This window comes from Taudactylus pleione, unplaced genomic scaffold (genome assembly GCF_031769625.1).
Source record: "Taudactylus pleione unplaced genomic scaffold, aTauple2 ptg000179l, whole genome shotgun sequence".
NCBI classification, from domain to species: Eukaryota; Metazoa; Chordata; class Amphibia; order Anura; family Myobatrachidae; genus Taudactylus; species Taudactylus pleione.
Genome location: NW_028284581.1, coordinates 35,702,524 through 35,721,311, shown reverse-complemented (window position 1 = coordinate 35,721,311; position 18,788 = coordinate 35,702,524). Strand labels below are relative to the sequence as shown.

The 18,788-nt window shown below is 44.5% G+C and overlaps 1 protein-coding gene across 1 annotated transcript; it reads right to left on the bottom strand.

Annotated features, from left to right (window-relative positions):
- Window positions 1-16,653: 16,653 nt before the first annotated feature.
- Window positions 16,654-17,952, bottom strand: LOC148519999 (uncharacterized). Its single transcript, XM_088475939.1, has one exon. It carries the CDS (start codon window positions 17,812-17,814, stop codon window positions 16,654-16,656), a length of 1,161 nt encoding a protein of 386 aa, XP_088332065.1. The 5' UTR covers window positions 17,815-17,952.
- Window positions 17,953-18,788: the final 836 nt, after the last annotated feature.

Genomic DNA, 18,788 nt, shown 5'->3' with positions numbered 1-18,788 from the left:
GTTACAATATGTGAATGTTGATGATTACCTAGGGTCAGTGTCAGCATTAAGGGCCACCAGGGAAATGCAGCTGCAGGGGTCCCCGGAAGGGATGTGACCAACCACTGGGTAGGTGTGGTCATCAATGGGAGGGGATTAACAACCCACAAAGGACACTGTATATTATGCATACTCAGATTCCCAGACACAGCACTGTGCCCAATTTAGTCTAATACATTTCATCTGAACCCCCTTTAGTCTAATAATAATAATAATAATAATAATAATAATAATAATAATAATAATAATAATAACACTGGTCTACAAAAATAAACTTTTTTTCTTTCACAAAAACGAATAATCTGAATCTAAAAGTATTTTTTGTGCTGAATTCGAATATGTATTCAGATTTTTTTTCCATCAGGCAGGGTTTGTTTGTGACGTACATTTAAAGTTTTATAAAATTAGTGCTTAAATAGTGACTTGTGCTAACAGGCTCCTCTATGGTGAGAGACACCCATGCGCCACAGGACAATTTGATGAGCCCTGATTGGAGGAGCCCCCCACACATGCTTCTTTGACCCGACCAGGGGGACAGGCAGGGGCTGGCTGGCAACTTTTGGCCTGGGGGGCAAATGCATGCAGGCGGCCCTGGCAGAGGAGTAGCGTGTAGCCAGGGTGCCCGAAAGAACGTGCGTGCTACGGCGCCCCCCCCTCAGGAGAGGACACCCTTATGCAGGCCTCAAGTAGTGCCCCCAGTAGTGATCCCCCCTATGCAGTGCCCCTTGTGCCCCCAGTAGTAAGCCCCTTATATAGTGCCCCCAGTAGTGGTAACCCTTATGCAGTGCCCCTTAAATAGTGGCCCCAGTTGTAGTCTTCCCCCTATGCAGTACCCCCACTATTGCCCTTTATATAGAGCCCCCAGCAGTGGTCCATCAATGCAGTGCCCCCAGTGGTAATCCCCTCCCCCCTATGTAGTGCCCCTAGTAGTAGTTCCCTCCCCCTATGCAATGCCCCTAGTAGTAGTCCCCTTGTAGTGCCCCTAGTAGTAGTCCCCCCAGTAGTAGTACCCCCTTGTAGTGCCCCCAGTAGTAGTCCCCCCTTGTAGTGCCCCCAGTAGTAGTAGTCCCCCCCCTTGTAGTGCCCCCAGTAGTAGTATTCCCCCCTCCTTGTAGTGCCCCCAGTAGTAGTAGTCCCCCCCTTGTAGCGCCCCCAGTAGTAGTAGTCCCCCCCTTTGTAGTGCCCACAGTAGTGGTCTCCTCCTTATAGTGCCAGACCCCCCGCAGTAGACACACATAATATAAAAAAAAAAACACTTACCTGACACCCGCTCCTGGTCCTGGTCCCGCCGCCGAGATCAGCTCCTCCGTCCGCTGCTTTGCATTATGGGAGTGACGTGTCATGGGAGTGACCTGTCACTCCTAGTATCCAGTGCGGAAACCGGAAGATGTCTGGCTCTGGCAGTGGGAGCAGCAGCCGATGAGAGTCTGTCAGACTCTCATTGGCTGCTGATCACAACAAACACACAGCTGCCGAAGCCGGCGGCTGTGTGTTTGTCACTTGTGTAGCTCTGACCGAACCCCGTCTGTCAGTGCTACACACGTGGTGCAGTCTGTTTCACAGTGACACAGACTGCCCGCGGCCCGCATGACGTTGCGGCCCGGGGGGCACATGGCACCCTGCCCCCCGGCCCATCCCGCCACTGGGGACAGGGCTACACCAGCAAGTCAGGCTGCATGGGGGAGGAGGAGGAGGAAGAGGAAGCTGCTGGAGGCTCCACATAAAGGTGAGAGGGGAGAGTGGGGAGGGACTACAGGGAGACATATTGTTTGTATACCCCTGTCTGTCTGTCTGTGTATGACAGGCCATAAAGAACACTGAAATTTGAAAAAAGAAAAGTAATTGTCTCAAACACACTATGGGCCATATTTAATTAGGTGTGAAAAGCCGTTTTCGCATGTTTTTTTTGCGAATATTTCACCTGAAAATTTTATCTCCGTATTCAATTCGATTCCGCTTTCGCCTATGCAAAAAGTCAAGGCACTGAAATAGGCGAAACTTTTCTCCACAGAATAGCAGGAGAAAAAAAGCGTAAAACCTATATTTTGGGGTGCAGATGTTGGGAAACCTCTCATAACCCTTGGTACCCCCCAAAGGACAATTCACCCCAAGAAATAAATAAAAAATTCCAGGAACACTACAAAAAACGCCTTAGAAATTTGGAGCAAAAATGAAAAAAGTGGGGGAACAACTTAAAAAACTAGCAAAATAAGCTTCTGGGGGTGCTGTAAGAAGGGGCCAAGTGTTTTGGGGATTGCAGGTGCTTGTATGCAGGAGGAATTGCACTATTGATAAAACTTCACTTTAGAGACATTAAAATATGCTAGTGCCATTTTCAAGTATCCATATTTGACAAGACTACTTATTTTTACAAAAAAAACACTGCTTAATGCCATTCTTCACCATTTTTGCAAGGACGCTAATAACAAGGATTTGAAACAACTTCAGTACCCCAAATAGTTTTATTAGTGCTATTGGAACACTTCTACATTGATCCCCAATGTTAGTGCATCTTTTTTTGGGGTACAGACTGATTTCCCCAATTCTGACAGTACTTTCCACCTGTTCTGCATTCGCCGATTGCCGTTTGCGTTTGTTTAGTAATTGAATACGGTGAAAAGCGGGGACGCACACGATACGTTTTTGCATCTAAAACACGCGATGTAGGAAAAAAGTCAGGTAATCGGAACTTTTTTGCGGATGTGAAAATAATTGAATACGGCCCTATGCCTAATGGAAAAATTCTAATCACATATTTGAATTTAGAATTTAAAGCTGCCCTAGGGTCACTATTGAGTTTTCTTGTGAAAAAAATCATGTTGACGAGTGTAATCAGTGGCAGAATTGTAGAATTATAATAATGTTAATCTGTGCCCTCTTTAGTCTAATACTAATAATAACCTGTGCACACTTTAGGCTAATGATTATACACTATATGAACAAAAGTATTCAGACACCTGACCACTACACCAACAGGGACTGTAATGACATTATATTCAAATACATATACTTTAATATGGAGTTGGTCCCCCTTTTGCAGCTTCCACTCTTCTTGGAAGACTTTCCACAAGATTTTGGAGTGTTTCTGTGGGAATTTGTGCCCATTCATTCTGTAGAGCATTTATGAGGTCAGGCACTGACATTGGATGAGAAGGCCTGGCTCATAATCTCCATTCCAGTTCATCCCAAAGGTGCTCGACAGGGTTGAGGTCAGGGCTCTGTGCAGGCCAGTCAAGTTCTTCCACACCAAACTCATCAAACCATGTCTTTATAGTCTTTGCTTTGTGCACTGGGGCACAATTATGTTGGAATAGAAAAGGGCCTTCACCAAACTGTTGCCACAAAGTTGGAAGCATAAAATTTCTTGGTATGCTGGAGCATTAAGATTGCCCTTCACTGGAGATAAGGGGCCTAGCCAAAACACTGAAAAACATTCCCATACCATTATCCTTCCTCCACCAAACTTCACAGTTGGTACAATGCAGTCAGGCAGGTAACATTCTCCCGGTATCCCCCAAACCCAAACTCACCCATCTGACTGCCAAACAGAGAAGCGTGATTCATCACTCCACAGAACACGTTTCCACTACTCCACAGTCCAGTGTCGGTGTGTTTTACACCACTCCATCCGACGGTTGGCATTGGACTTGGTGATGTGAGGCTTGCATGCAGCTGCTCGGCCATAGAAACCCATTCCATTTAGCTCCTGCCACACAGTTGTTGTGCTTACATTAATGCAGTGGAAGTTTGGAACTCTTCAGCTATGGAAGCAGCAGAGCGGTGGTGAGTTTTACGCACCATAGCAGTCGTTGACCCTGCTCTGTGATTTTACGTCATCTTCCTCTTTGAGGCTTAGTTGCTGTTGTTCCTAAATGCTTCCACTTTCTAATAATATCACTTACAGTTGAACATAGAATATCCAACAGGGATGAAACTTCATGAACGTCTTATTGCAAAGGTGGCATCCTATCACAGTACCACACTTGAAGTCACTGAGTTCTTCAGAAAGACTCATTTTGTATAACAAATGTTTGCAAATGGAGACTACATGGCTAGGTGCTTGATTTTATACACCTATGGCAACGGTTCTGATTGAAACACCTCAATTCAATAATTAACAGGTGTGGCCAAATACTTTTGTCCATATAGTGCGTGTACCATCTGTACCACTCATAGTCACTGATACACACTCTGTGCCTCTCCTACACACTGATGCACACTCTGTGCCTCTCATAAACACTGCCGCATATTCGGTGTCTCTAACAAGCAGTGATGCACACTCTGGTCCTCTCACAAACATGTGTCTTTCTCACACACACTGTGGGGCAAATTTGCTAAGAATCGCTCGCTGAAACACAGGTGATTTAAGGCCTCTGAAACACTCAAATTTACCAAGAATCATGTTTTGCTGAAATCGCGTTTTCCGATGATGTATCTGATCGAGATTTCTCACCCGAGTTTGCAGTGTCTGACTGCAGCCAAACTCTCCCGAACTAGCAGCCTGCACATATCAGTGAGATATGTGAAGGCTGCTTGTGTGTTTTACATGTTAAAAAAGGTTTAATTGTAAAAAAAAATGATGTAGCCCCCCCCCAAAGCATAACCAGCCCCGAGCTACTCAGCCAGTCCTGGTTCCTAAAATATGGGGGAAAAATGTGTAGGGTTCCCCCGTATTTTAGGAACCACACTGGGCTGCTAAGCCAGTCCTGGATTTAAAGTAGGGGGAGGAAATTGCATAAGGTTCCCCCTATCTTTAAAATCAGCACCGGACTCATATCTAGCCGGGATGTATTGTCACAGCCAGGGAAACCTTTCACCGAGTCTCCCCGTTCAAAGCATTATCACCCCAAGCCAGTCATCCAAAGCCAGGGATCTCAGGGAAGGTGGGGAACCCCCAATAAAGGGATACTCCCACTCCCATGCACCCCAGGCTTAAGCTGAAGCCCAAGGTTCTTCCCTGCTCCGGGCAGTGGGTGCAGGGGTAATAATGGGTATAATAATAATGTAAACTATTATTTTTTACAGTGGAACTACTGGTGCCAGTGTGTCTGCCCTTTGGAACTTGTGGAAGGTGAGTATAGGATTTTTTCACAGGTAATCAATTGGATTTCTACTTGGACAAGGGGACAGCACATGTAAGTATATGTGAATGTGGTAGGTATGTAATAAAATTGTAAAATATTGTGATTTTTTTTATTACATTTTTACAGTAAGGTACAGGTGCTGGCCGCGGGTTATGCTTTTTCGGGGGACACTATGTAATATTTTTTTTAAAATTAACATTTCAAACAATCTGTATATGCTGAAAAATACACAGATCACACTGATCTCTCTCACACACACACACACACACACACACACACACACACACACACACACACACACACACACACACACACACACACACACACACACACACACACACACATATGACACTGTTTTTTGCCTGCATTTTCTGCTCCATTGTGCAGCAACCACTTGTTTCTTCCTATTTTGTCAGTCGGTGAATGTGGGGGCGTATCTGTGCTCCAATTGGCTTAGTGACACTGCTGAGAATTTTCTGCACTGAATAAGAAAGTCCTCAGCATTGCAGGATACTGGGCATCACAGCAGTTGTATGTACACAGAGACAACTTGTATGGGCCAAGGCAGTCCTTTAGTCAAGGGCGTAACTAGAACTTTCTGGGTCCCATAGCAACCCTTTTGAAGGGTTTCCCACCTTAATGCTTCTAGAGAGATACATCTTTTCACATCAGTTCTTCATTTTATGCAGCACAGTAGTGCCCTATTTCATTGTATGCCCCATAGTAGTACCCTAGTTAACATTATGGTCTATACAAGCATAATTATGCTTGTGTCTATACAAGCATAATTATGCTTGTATAGTGTCCTTATTTCACATCATACCACATTGTTGTGCCCACAGTTTCTCACTGACACCTTAGGCCAGGGGTGGCCAACCAACCAGAGGCAAAGAGCCAAAATATACTTGGAGCTAAGCTAAAGAGCCTACAGGAGACACGCACAAAAACATGGGGCATGGCCTAGCTGTCACAAGGCCACGCCCATTTTTGTGCGCACTCCTTTGGTATGACATTTGCAGGAGCATGTCATATTTGTGTCCCTTATGCAGTGCCCCCGTATTTGTACCCCTGTATTTGTGTCCCTTATTCAGTGCCCTGTATTTGTGTACCTGTATTTGTGCCCCTTATGCAGTACCCCCTGTATTTGTGCCCCTTATGCAGTGCCCCCTGTATTTGTGCCCCGTATGCAGTGCCCCATGTATTTGTGCCCCGTATGCAGGGCCCCCTGTAGTTTTGGCCCTTATGCAGTGCCCCCTGTATTATGCCCCTTATGCAGTGCCCCTTGGATTTGTGCCCCCTAAAGTAGTGCCCTTTAAGCAGTGTCCCCTGTTTTTGTGCTCCCTAAAGTACTTACCTGACCATGCTGGCTCTGACTCCCACTCTGGCTCCCACTGCCGCAGCCTCTGACGGGATCTAACTAGATCCAGCAGGTGCGCAGGGCAGGCTCCTCACATCATGTCACCAGCGCAATGCATCACTGGGAACGCTGGCTGCTGAAGAAATCAGAGTCTTCTTTAGTCTCTGATCGCTTAAGAGGCCAGCATTCCCAGTTCCAGTGGGAGGAGCTGCATTTTAGAAACAATAGAGCCACATGTGGCTTGAGAGCCGCGAGTTGGCCACCCCTGCCTTAGCCTGTTAAATGGCCATTACCTACTCAATTGTCCCATTATTGGTGTGCCGGGTTCTCCACCCAAAATACATACACACATAAATATATATATATTTGTAAAGACAGGGAACTCAGTAGGCTTCTTCCAAAAAAACTTTTCTTTTTATTACTCACAGGTTCAGATACAGATAATTGTCAACATGTCACCCCGCACTAGGACCTGTAGGGCCAGTCCAAGCCTGCCTAGGATCAAAGATGCAGAAGTATTATGGTTGATCAAACATCCTGCATTTGTATGTAGTCTTGTATTGTTGATCACGGTCAAGACTGGGAAAGAGTGTCCTCTTTAAATATTGGGTTGATATGTTTTTTATCCATTTTTTTGCAAGACCTATTGGGGCCCCATATCAAAATTTCTACAAATGAATCTGTTATTATTTGAATTACTGTTGTAATATACTGTGTATAATGTAATGTATGAACTGCATACAGTACATCAATCATTATATCATTACTATCTCCTGTATGTTGGCCTAGCCCTTAAAAATAGTCATAGTAATATGTTTGTTTACATACATGAAATGTTTCAGTAAATGGCCAGAACAAGATGCTTGCAAGCTGTGGCAAAACTGTATCCATTTTCCATGCATATGTAACATATTTTTTCTTTTCTTTGTGATGGTGGTGGAAATGTAATACTGCTTTACATTACTTACTTTGAACAACATCGTCAAATAATTATCTATCTATTCTTCATGTCTCTGTATACTTTGTATCTGTACTGTTTATTTAAATATAAACCTATTTCTGCCAGACACCACTTCTTCTGAAGGAGTCTCTGGCAGACTTGATGCATTGAGGATACTCTGGAGCATTTGATCATCTCCAGTAGTTACACACTGCGCTTGGAGCTCTTTTTCTTTGCACTAAGAGACTGACCCTATTGCTGCTGCAGAGAAGCTGTGTTTTCTTTTACAGTATATAATAAATGGACATTTTAACTTAAGCCTTTGGCAGTAAAAAATATTTTTTTTAAATAGTATTTCACCTTTTTCTGACATTTTCACATTGTACAGCATGAAGTGTGCATTACACTGGCTACTGTGGAAGATAGCTGTCCTACAGAGGGATATCGTTACCTGGAGCTGCACTAATATACAGATAAGCTGTTTTTCATTTTCTAAAAGGTATTGTTCTTAAATTATACAATAATTCTCATCAACTTGGATATACTGTACTATTGTATATTTCTTTCTTTCTGAGACATTACCTGATAAAGAAATCCCTACTGTAAACATCTTCTAAGGAACCAGTGAGAATGGCAGTCTAAAGCTGTGTAGGACCCAGCTTTTGCCCGGGTTTTGGGCCTGATTCAGAGTTGGGAATAGAGAGAGAGATAGCACTTAACTGTGTACCTGGGCAAACCATGTTGCAATGCAAGGGGTGTAAATACATACATTTTTTTGCATGTAGTGTAAATACTGGCTGCTTTTACATGTAGCCCACAAATACTGCACAGCTTTATTATTACACTGCACTTTAGATGTCAGTTTGGACATGTCCCTCCCAAATCTAAATCTCTCTGCACAATTTAAATCTGCCCCACCTGCAGTGCAGCATGGTTTCACCAAGATGATCAGTTGAGAGAGAGAGATCTCTCTCTATTCCCAACTCTGAATCAGGCCCTTAACTCCATCCCCTGAGGGAGGTGCATTGCTGTAAGTAAGTAGCCGTATATTTTTTATCTATAATAGGGGCAGCCCAACTGAGAAAGAGGCCCATTAGAATGAAACCCCTTATTTAAAAAAGAGGAAGACCCCTGTAATATAATATAAGATGCCTGTGTAATTAGGCTGCAGCTGTACCAAGTGATTGCACCTTGAGTGAGAGAGCCTGCAGCTTGAGTGAGAGAACCCTTGCAAAGTATGACGGAGAGTGCTGCCAGTCACAATAGAAGGGCACGTAAAAGAGAGAAATGACTTAGTGAAAGACCTTGGCAGTAACCAGCAATTGGGGGATAGTTTAGGTCCAACTTTAGGGTTACCTCATTAAGGGGTCTATTTACTAAGCAGTGTTAGGAGACAGAGTGAAAAGTGATAAGAAAGGGATAAGGTGCCAGCCAATCAGCTCCCAACTGTCATATTTCAAACACAGTTGGGAGCTGATTGGCTGGCATCTTATCACTTTCTTATCACTTTTCACTCTATCTCCTAACACTGCTTAGTAAATAGACCCCTAAAAGTGATCCAGATGTATGATGTGTATGAGGACAGTCATTAAGTTGCTACAATGTCACGTGGCATAATTTGGAGCTTCCCATTAGGATTGGGTCCTCGTATTGGTAGAAAACCCCTGATAAGTGCACCCATAGTAAGTGGGGGTTATCGCATGGGCAGTATGCCTGTATGGAGTCTCAGAAGCAACAGTGTGGAGAATGGTCACCAGCAAGAAGAAGGTGGTGCACCCAGTAAGTGAGTCCCTGTTGGAAGGGACTCGCTGCTGTGTGTCTTATTGAGATTGCAACCTGTGATGCCATGGCACTACTGGTCCCAGAATGTGGTATGTACTGCTGCCTGTTTTACAGCATGTGCCACCAGGGCTGCCATCAGAAATTGTGGGGCCCGGGACTGGCAAAATTGTCTGGGCCCTCCTTCCCCCACTACCTTATTCCTTCAAAATAAAATTTGCCCCAAAAATATCAAGCCTGCCCTCATATGTGCATCCAGCCAGTCCCCCTTTCTGTGCATCCAGCCATATCCCTCTTGTGTACATACAGCCAGCCCCCCTTATGTGTATCTAGCCAGTCCCCCTTATGTGTGTGTCCAACCAGCCCCCCTTCTGTGTGTGTCCAGCCATGACCCCTTATGTGTCCAGCCAGGACCCCCTTATGTGTCCAGTCAGGACCCCCTTATCTGTCCAGCCAAGACCCCCTTAACTGTCCAGCCCAGGTCCCCCTTATCTGTCCAGGCAAGGCCCCGCTTATGTGTCCAGCCCAGGCCCCCCTTATGTGTCCAGCCCAGGCCCCCCTTATGTGTCCAGCCCAGGCCCCCCTTATGTGTCCAGCCCAGGCCCCCCTTATGTGTCCAGCCCAGGTCCCCCTTATCTGTCCAGGCAAGGCCCCCCTTATGTGTCCAGCCCAGGCCCCCCTTATGTGTCCAGCCCATGCCCCCCTTATGTGTCCAGCCCAGGCCCCCCTTATGTGTCCAGCCCAGGTCCCCCTTATGTGTCCAGCCCAGGTCCCTCTTATGTGTCCAGCCCAGGCCCCTCTTATGTGTCCAGCCCAGGTCCCCCTTATGTGTCCAGCCCAGGTCCCCCTTATGTGTCCAGCCCAGGTCCCCCTTATGTGTCCAGCCCAGGCCCCCTTTATGTGTCCAGCCCAGTCCCCACTTATGTGTCCAGCCCAGGCCCCCCTTATCTGTCCAGCCAGTCCCACTTATCTGTCCAGCCAGCCCCCTCCTCTGTGTGTGTCCAGCCAGCCCCGTGCTCCTCCACTTTCACAAGCACAGCACTTTTAAACTTACTGTCTGGCGTCTGCTGCTGTGTGCTGTCTCCTCTGTTGAGTCCTGGTCGGGCCCTGAACACTGGCGTGCCTGCATGTTTTCATGGGCTGTTAGAGCCACAGCGGGTCCTAGTGCCCGCCGGCTCAACTGAATCTGATGGAGAGCGCAGCAGCGCTGCTGCTGCTCTCCGTACAATGAAAAAAAAATGCTAGAAATGATGGGGGGGGGAGGTGGAGCGGGCCCCCCCCTTTCTGCCAGGTGTCCGGGCCTGGGACTCCAGTCCCGGCAGTCCCCCCCTGATGGAGGCCCTGTATGCCATTGTAACAAATTATTGTGTTGGAAAAAGTAGAGCAGCCAGTTTGGTGCAGCAGGGGGCATGGGGGTAGCTTAAGTGGGCGGTGTAGGGTCATGCCAGTGCAATCGCATAATCGCTGCCCCATTTTTCAAAGCTGATTGAGCAGGGAAACAATTATGTAATTTAACGCGAAATGCATCATTGTCCCCCCGGGACTGCCCACTTTTGATCGCTAAGTGGGTGCTACCGGGTGCAGACAAGGGGGGCACGGGGAGCGGCAGCCATTCTGGGAGACTTATTTACTCTTGCTGGCAGCCGGGAGTGGCACCTGATTTTCGGAGGCTCCCAACCATCCCCGGAGAGTAGGCAAGTATGGAGTAGAGTGTACCACTGTGGTCTGATGTAACCGATATGATTCATGTGCAGGAGGAGTTGGCGAGATATAAGTAACCAAACATGTAACCATTAATTAATGCCTGCTTTTATTCTAGTCTAACTGTTGCCGACAGCTTCGCCCACAATGAAGTTGCTTCTGCCAACATTTTCTTTATTTGACATGTTCTAGTTGTATTGTTTTGCATGGGGGCCCTGTCGCAGGAGAGGCCCACATGACAAGCAGCACTACAGATACAGACTGGTGGCAGCAGCGCCTTCACCCACCAATCACACCAATGTCACTGTGTGCCCTGTGCACAGACTGCTATGTAGCCTATCCTATTCAAGTGAACATGGGCACAAAGAACCTCTCCCCCCACCCCTTACTGGCCGCACGGCATGGTGCCACACCTATCTCTTGCATTAATGTCAATACATTTTGTTTTTGTTATTACTCAGCTTTAACTTGGCAGATCAATATGAAACAAAGTGCAGGTTATTGCTATTAGTTTTTACTATAAAATGATGCAGTTTTCATGAAAATTGGTTCAGTTATTTTTGCGCCAACTTGGAACAAAGACAGACATAACTTTCTTATATTAGTATGGATTAATTCACTGCTGTTATTATGAGATGGCCTGATGCCCAAACTATCTACATGCACTACACTGGCACCCACTACACCACACTGCATACTGGAGCAGAGTAATACCCCTTTTCCACTGCTGCAATAATTCAGGTTATTGCTGGGTCTTCTCGGGTATCAGGTCAGTGATAAAGGGTCCCTGAAACTTAATATGGATGAAGTGATCTGAGAATCCAACCCAGGTAGCTACAGTACCAGGGTTGGACCTGGGATGAACCTGGGTAATGGTGCAGTATAAATGGCGCGAACCGGGTTATCTGACTTGGGACACTTTTATGACCTCACATGTTTAGAATGGCAGACCCGGGTTCAGTGTGAATGGGGCTGACCAAGGAATAACCCAGATAGAAGGTGCAGTGTAAACAGGGTCTGACCTGGGTTGGAACCATGGGCCTGATTTAGACCCATTTGCTAGGATGTGTTCGCACGCAGCCATCAGCAGCCAAAGTATGCAAATCCCGCGATCACTAGCAAGACATTAGCATGCCCGCTATGTCTTGCTGTGTCATCTACAGGAAGTGTATGAAACAATTGGTAACATCGAGTAACATCAGACCATACCCTACCGCAAGCACTGCCCCTGAAATGGCTTTCAGATGCACAGACACGCCTGCATTCGCAACACCACCACACCCCCATTACCATCGATCACCCCGTGTCACCACTCACAAACGGCATGGCCTGTCACTCATTCTAGCGGAGCGTCTGTGTACAGGGTGCAAATGCTTCTCGATTTCATGGACTAGTTCGCGCACGTGCACTGCATCTTGTACGCATGCGCAGATTGCAATCATCGGCAGGCTATGTGCAAATGCAGCCTAGCAAACGGGTCTGAATCAGGCCCCATGTCTGTAAACCCAGGTAAGACTTGGGTTTTTGGCAGAAAATGTTTATAAGTGTAATGTACGATACACTGTGACACTGCAGATATTTACACCCAGTACCCGGGGGTTCACAGCTCTATGCTTCTAAATGTTGGAAGAAAAATCCACAGGTATAGTATATGATGAGTTGTCTTTAAGGATTTATTTTGGTGCTCTCTATGGTTAAAATCTCTGAACGTATTACACTATTTTTGATATGAAAGAAATGGGCGCTACGCCAAGTATCAAATTTACAAATCCATACTGCACTCAGCTGCTGCACTTAAAACTAGCAAGTCCTGGAATCTTGCAACCAAAGCACATGAAACAAAATAAGAGTGCTGCTATTGAGATGCTGGCTATATAAATACAAATATTCATTTTATTGAAATTGCACAAAATCACATAAAAAATTATAATAAAATGGTATCAAACGTATACCGGGATAAGTAATACCAACCAACAAGCATACAGTATGTTGAACAGTGGCAACAAACAACAAATGTTATAATTACAGATGGGCCCAGCTAGTTTATTGCTCCATACTCCATGTAGCGCGCCCTGCATCTCGCACCACACGGTATATCTTGAGTCGCACTTTTCAGTATTAATTGCAATGGAACGTAGAGTGGTGCTGGAAAAAATCATAGCATGTAATACAACTTTTTGTCCTCCAGGAGTCGCTTTTCCTAAACTACAATGCGTATGCGTCCGAAATCCAATGCATTTTCTGCCTGACAGAATCTGTGATTTGGTACACTATAGTACAGCATTTTTCCTCATGGAATCAGGGCTCTAGAAGTATGTGTAATAAAGATTTAAATCATTACAGTACAGCTTAGGTTCCGAAACTTTTTTGAATCACGGCGCCCTAGAGTAAAAGCATTGTTTTCGTGGCACCCCTAAGCCAAACGTTTGTGATTGAGAAATTCAGAAAAAATTAAGTAAAGTGAAGTAAATTGTGTTTACCTGTCATTCTTAGGCTCAGTTATCTGGAGGTTGACAGGTTTGAGCTTCTGTTTGTCTACATATTTACATTACATTGAACATAAATAATTTGATTTGCTGCAAGTGTCCCAAGACACCCCAGGGTGCCACGGCGCACAGTTTGGGATCCACTGCAATACAGTATGTCTGTGAGACCTGTACTTTTTAAAAAAAATATATGTTTTAATATTTTTGTCTCAGGGGCTCAGACAGGGGGTGACATGCATGCACAGCTTTCAATGAGATAGGATGAATTAATTGTAGCCCACCCTTAGACTTTCTATCTTGGTGGGATTATGGGATCACGCGATAGTTAGTGCCTCCACCCAAGCTACAATTCTCTTGAGGAATAACTAAGGCTTGCTTGGGGAAACCTTAAGTAACACTTTGATATCATTAGTGATATATTAAGCATGCACTTATATTCAATTTAAATACAATACACAATCACTAGAATAACTAACATGTTACACAAAAGGTTTTCTTTTATTTTTCTGGACCTCTTTCACAAGATCTGAGTAAAGGATTCCCACAAAGGTAAGTTTAGTAATAAACTTAACAATATAAATTTGCTTTATGACAACAGTATAATCAGCAAGTTTTATTTGTTGTAAACATCAGTGTTTAATCCACAAACTACTTACTAGATTAATAACTTATTTCCTTATTAATCAAGAAGGTCTATATCTGGATATCTTCCAGATCACAACTGGAACCCTGTATTAAATATACTATGCTAGTATTTCTGTAACCTCCGGAGAGTTACTTTTACCTTATTTAAACTACTGGGACTTAAATTAGCCCATTAACTTAATGTGTGGATGATGTCCCAATTTAGTATTCAACACCCAACACCTAACCTTCACTCCCCCTTTTCTGGTGATCTTCACCAGAGTTAATACACTAAGGCCTGTCACACACGTATTACTGGGAACAGTATCCTTCACCTTTCCTCTATGAGCATAACTTATAACAGACAACAGTCACATAATATTATAACAATTGTAATGGGGTATGTTTACGTTGGTGCACATATTTTAGATGGTTCCTGATGTCCACTGCAGGTATTACATTAAAGGATGATCCTGTTCTATGATGCCAATGGTACACTGCTGTCTTCTACAGTTTAAATAGCTGCCCTTGTTATACTGCTTCTTTGTAAATATATATGCATATATATGAAACTTAATATTGTTAATAATTTTATATCACTTTCTGAATTGATACTTCGAGAGCTAGTGGTTGCTCCTCAAATGCAGATGACACATATGTTCATAGTTTGGATGTCGTATACAGATTATACAGCAGAAGTGGCTAGCTTACTGTCAGAACTTAGTAGGTATGGATAATGCAGGCTGGGTTTGTTGTGTGGTGATTACTTCAGCCAATACTTTATAAATAAATCTTATATGGATTTCTGCCAAATAGTCAGTATTTTACAGTAGCTGTTATTTGACCTCTTATGAAATGGAGTTTTACTGGTGCTTATACAGTGTATGGAACAGTCATTGTCTATGGTGATATCTCTCTATTTTCTGGCAGAACTTTGGTCACTGTAATGATGCTATGGGGATACACTCTCTATAGTGCTGTGTCCCTGTCAGCACTAGTAGGCTGGTATTGGGCTACCTCTCTATAGTGCTGTGTCCCTGTCAGCACTAGTAGGCTGGTATTGGGCTACCTCTCTATAGTGCTGTGTCCCTGTCAGCACTGGTAGGCTGGTTTTCTGTCTCACTTTAGGTGGCTGGAGTTATGTGGGGTTGATCCTACTGTTTCAAATACTATTCCAAGCCTGGATTTCAATAATATTTAATATAAAAGTCCCTGTTAATAAGCTTGTGGGCTGCCCAGTGATATGTAGTACAGATGCCTTGCTGAGGTAACATTTGTTGTGGATCTGGGCAGTAATAATATGTGTGACTGGTAGCAGGTTTTTATTGGCAATGTCTCCCTCAAATGTGGATGCAGGCCTCACACTGCAGGTGCATCCTCTATGTTCCACTATTACAGAACCTCAGACTTCTGCTTACACTCTGGCAGCCATTTTAGCATGTTACTCAAATTCTGCTCCTGGGAGGGTCACCAGCTCTCTCCCTCACATATATCTGTGACATCTGCTGGTGTCACCAGTGCTGGGGCCTGTCCCCTCACTCAGGCTATTACCTCTCCCTTTCCCCTCATCATATGTATGGGAGCCAGCTGGTCTCTCCCTCTCCAGTCAATTACCTAACACCAACTGAAAACTCTCCTTGCCTCAGCGGTGTTTATAGCTCCTCTTGGATTGCCATGGAAACCTGCAGATCACCCCATAGCTAGCCATATAATGGACACTCCCACATTAACCCCCTCACTGCTGCATAATCTCAGCACATGGGGCAACTGGAAATCTGTAAAAGGCTGACAGTTTCTGTCAGTTACATGTATAGTGCTCCTATTAGTTATTAATACTACATTAACAGTAAAAATAAATATTTACATAAATAAGTATTATTTACAGCACTAAGGCCCTGATTCAGACCCACTCGCGAGTGGCTGTCCGCTCGCAAGTGGGTCGATGGTCTGCACTGCGCATGCGCACGATGGAGGGAGCTCCGTCGTGCGCATGTGCGAGACGCGACGAGCGAAGGCCTTTCCTTCACTCGTAGTGTCTGATCAAAGGGGGCGTGCTGTCGATGTTGATTGACAGCACGCCCCCTTTGGTGGGTGTGCCGGGGGCGTGCCTGCCAGACGGAGGCGTTCCCAAGGGAACGCCTACCATCAGAAGCCGGCCCCACTGACATCACTAGTGATGTCAGTGGGAGTGATTTTGGCTCTGATAGAGCCAAAATCACTCCTGGCCTTGCGGTTGAGAAACTCAACTGCAGGCTTCTGCTCGCAGTGGCGATGGTCACGATGGTCAAGACCATCGCGACCATCATCCTGCACGCTCGTATATGCTGTGGGTGGTGACCCACAGCTATACGAGCATCCAGGAGGACGCTCCATATTTATGGAGGTGGGCCCTGATTCAGAGCGAGCGCTCTGGTCAGGGCGTCCGACTCTGAATCAGTGCCAAAATCCTCTAATTTTATATATAACAAAGTTAACCACCAGTAAAAGGATGTTACACTCTCCCCCTGGTGCATTGACAAATTACCTTTCTTAAAACATTTTGTCAGTGCACCACCCATAATGCATATAATGCTAATATATTCTAAATAATAATATAATTATTAGATCCATTCACAAATTGTTCGAACATATTAGCACGCCACTTTAATGCAATCTTTCGAGCTGATGGCCAACTCGGATGGGATGGTACCACAGAAATCTCCTGCCTCTCCCAGGGATGATCACTTGGGCTTTTATTTCAGATTCACCTTCCTTTACCTCTTCTCTACTTTGCTCCTGTTGGGCTGGTCCACCTTGATCTTCTAAATCACCATTATTGTGTTTCTTTACAATTTGTCCTTGTATGGGATCTTTGGGATGCTGTGTTAAGGTAAATTTAGGAAGTACTTCACTTTGGTAATAATTTGGATCATGTTCTTTCTCTAGCGAAATGTCTAAATGTGTCATATTTTTAACATCTAAATTTGCTTGATGCTGGGGTCTGGTGGCTCTGCCTTTCCAACTGGAATGAGGTTGGTAGCTCGATGAAGCAGAGTGTCTAGTCCTGGCTGGGTCCTGGGAAAAAGACTTTTCATAAACCATCCCTCTCTTTCTTATTCTTGACTGATGACAACATCTGCAGGTCCCTTGTCGGCTTGGAGCAACTCGATTCCCTTTTACTGGTACACCTCCAGGGCCAGTCACATTGATTGCTTGCAACCCCTTCACTCCTTCAACTACTTCAAACTCTACACTTTCTCCACCTCCAACACTTTGCAGAAGCTTAAGAGGGTTATTCTTTGTTATAGCAGTCCAATGGACAAAAACATCTCCTTGGGTGTCATGTCTTTTAATGAAGCTGTATCCTTTTCTTACATGGAACCATATAACAGTGCCTGCTATTTTAGGGGTGGTATCTCTTTTCTGCCCAAATTCAATCCTGTAACCGGCATCATTTTCCTGCAAATCAGCCAGAACTACTTCAGTCTGTGAGGCAATTTCTTTGGTTTCAAGAAGGGGTTTCATTGAGGTGGCAATGGCAAGTGTTTTGTTTTCAGATTCCAGCCACAGTAGGTGTTCTTTCATCTCATGAAGCCTAGTCTGGTCTTTCTGTTTAGAAGTTTCAGCTGCTCGCAAGAGTTCAGACAGCTCAGTTATTTGCAATTCCAGCAACTGAATCCTTTCCTCCTGCTCAATGGACCTCTGTGTGTTTTTCTGCCCTTGCTCTTCCTTCTTCTGACTCTCCTCTGGGGTCAAGTATTTCATTTCTGACCGTATCTCCCAAAGCTCTCCCTCAAGTTCCTGATTTCTTTTGTCTATTTTCATATAGAGAATCTGCTCAAATTTAAGTGCCCCTCTGAGCTCATTCACTTCACCTAATTCCTATCCTAAAATATTCAGCAACCAGTTAATATGTTTTATCCGGTCAGCTGATACTCATTCCAATACCTCCAGCGGGGATATAACATCATGGGGAATAATTTCACTCATCTGCCCATTGTTATTAGTAGAACTCTTTTTGGTCTGGGCATTTTGTTCCCTCTCTCGAAGACCTGAAAGCAGTGTTTCATGTATCTTACTGTCCTCAGATATATGTCCTATTACTTTTCTTATTTTCTGTGCTTTTGCCTCAATATCGACTTCCTCTCTTTTCACTTCTCTGTTATTCTTTTCGTCTTTTTTCTTTTGTTTAATGATACCCTCTTGTTCAGCTTTCAGGACACTTGAGCTACTACCCTCCTTTTTATAATTCTTCTTTACTTTGCTTTTATCCTCTTCTTTCACATCAACTACTGTCACTGCTCTCACTGGATCCCTCTCTTCTGGTGGAAGGACTGCCTGATCCTCCGGTACTTCACCATCTTCATAAGTGGTCGTAATATTAGAAAATTCTTCACCTACACTTTCATCACTATCTTCGTTGTTAAGTCTAAATCTTAATTTCTTGCCCTTTGATCTTTTATTTTTCTTTTCTGTCTCCACTGAGGCAACTTCAGACCTGCTTCCATCTTTTCTTCCTGGATCATTTAGAATGAATTCCTTCTTTTTGGCTCCGATCTGATCCATATGTGCTCCAGCTCCCCCAATTGTAGCAGCTATAGCAGTTAGACCACTCTCTTTCTTATTCTTTTGCTTCTTTCCCATGGTGAGGAATTTCAGAAAGTAAACTGTGCTAATTAATTATGGATGATGGCTTTTGACACTTGTATGGTAACAGGCTCTGTGTATGTTCTTTGAATCTCAGCAGTGCGCCTCCAAATGTAGACCACCCTTAGACTTTCTATCCTGGTGGGATTATG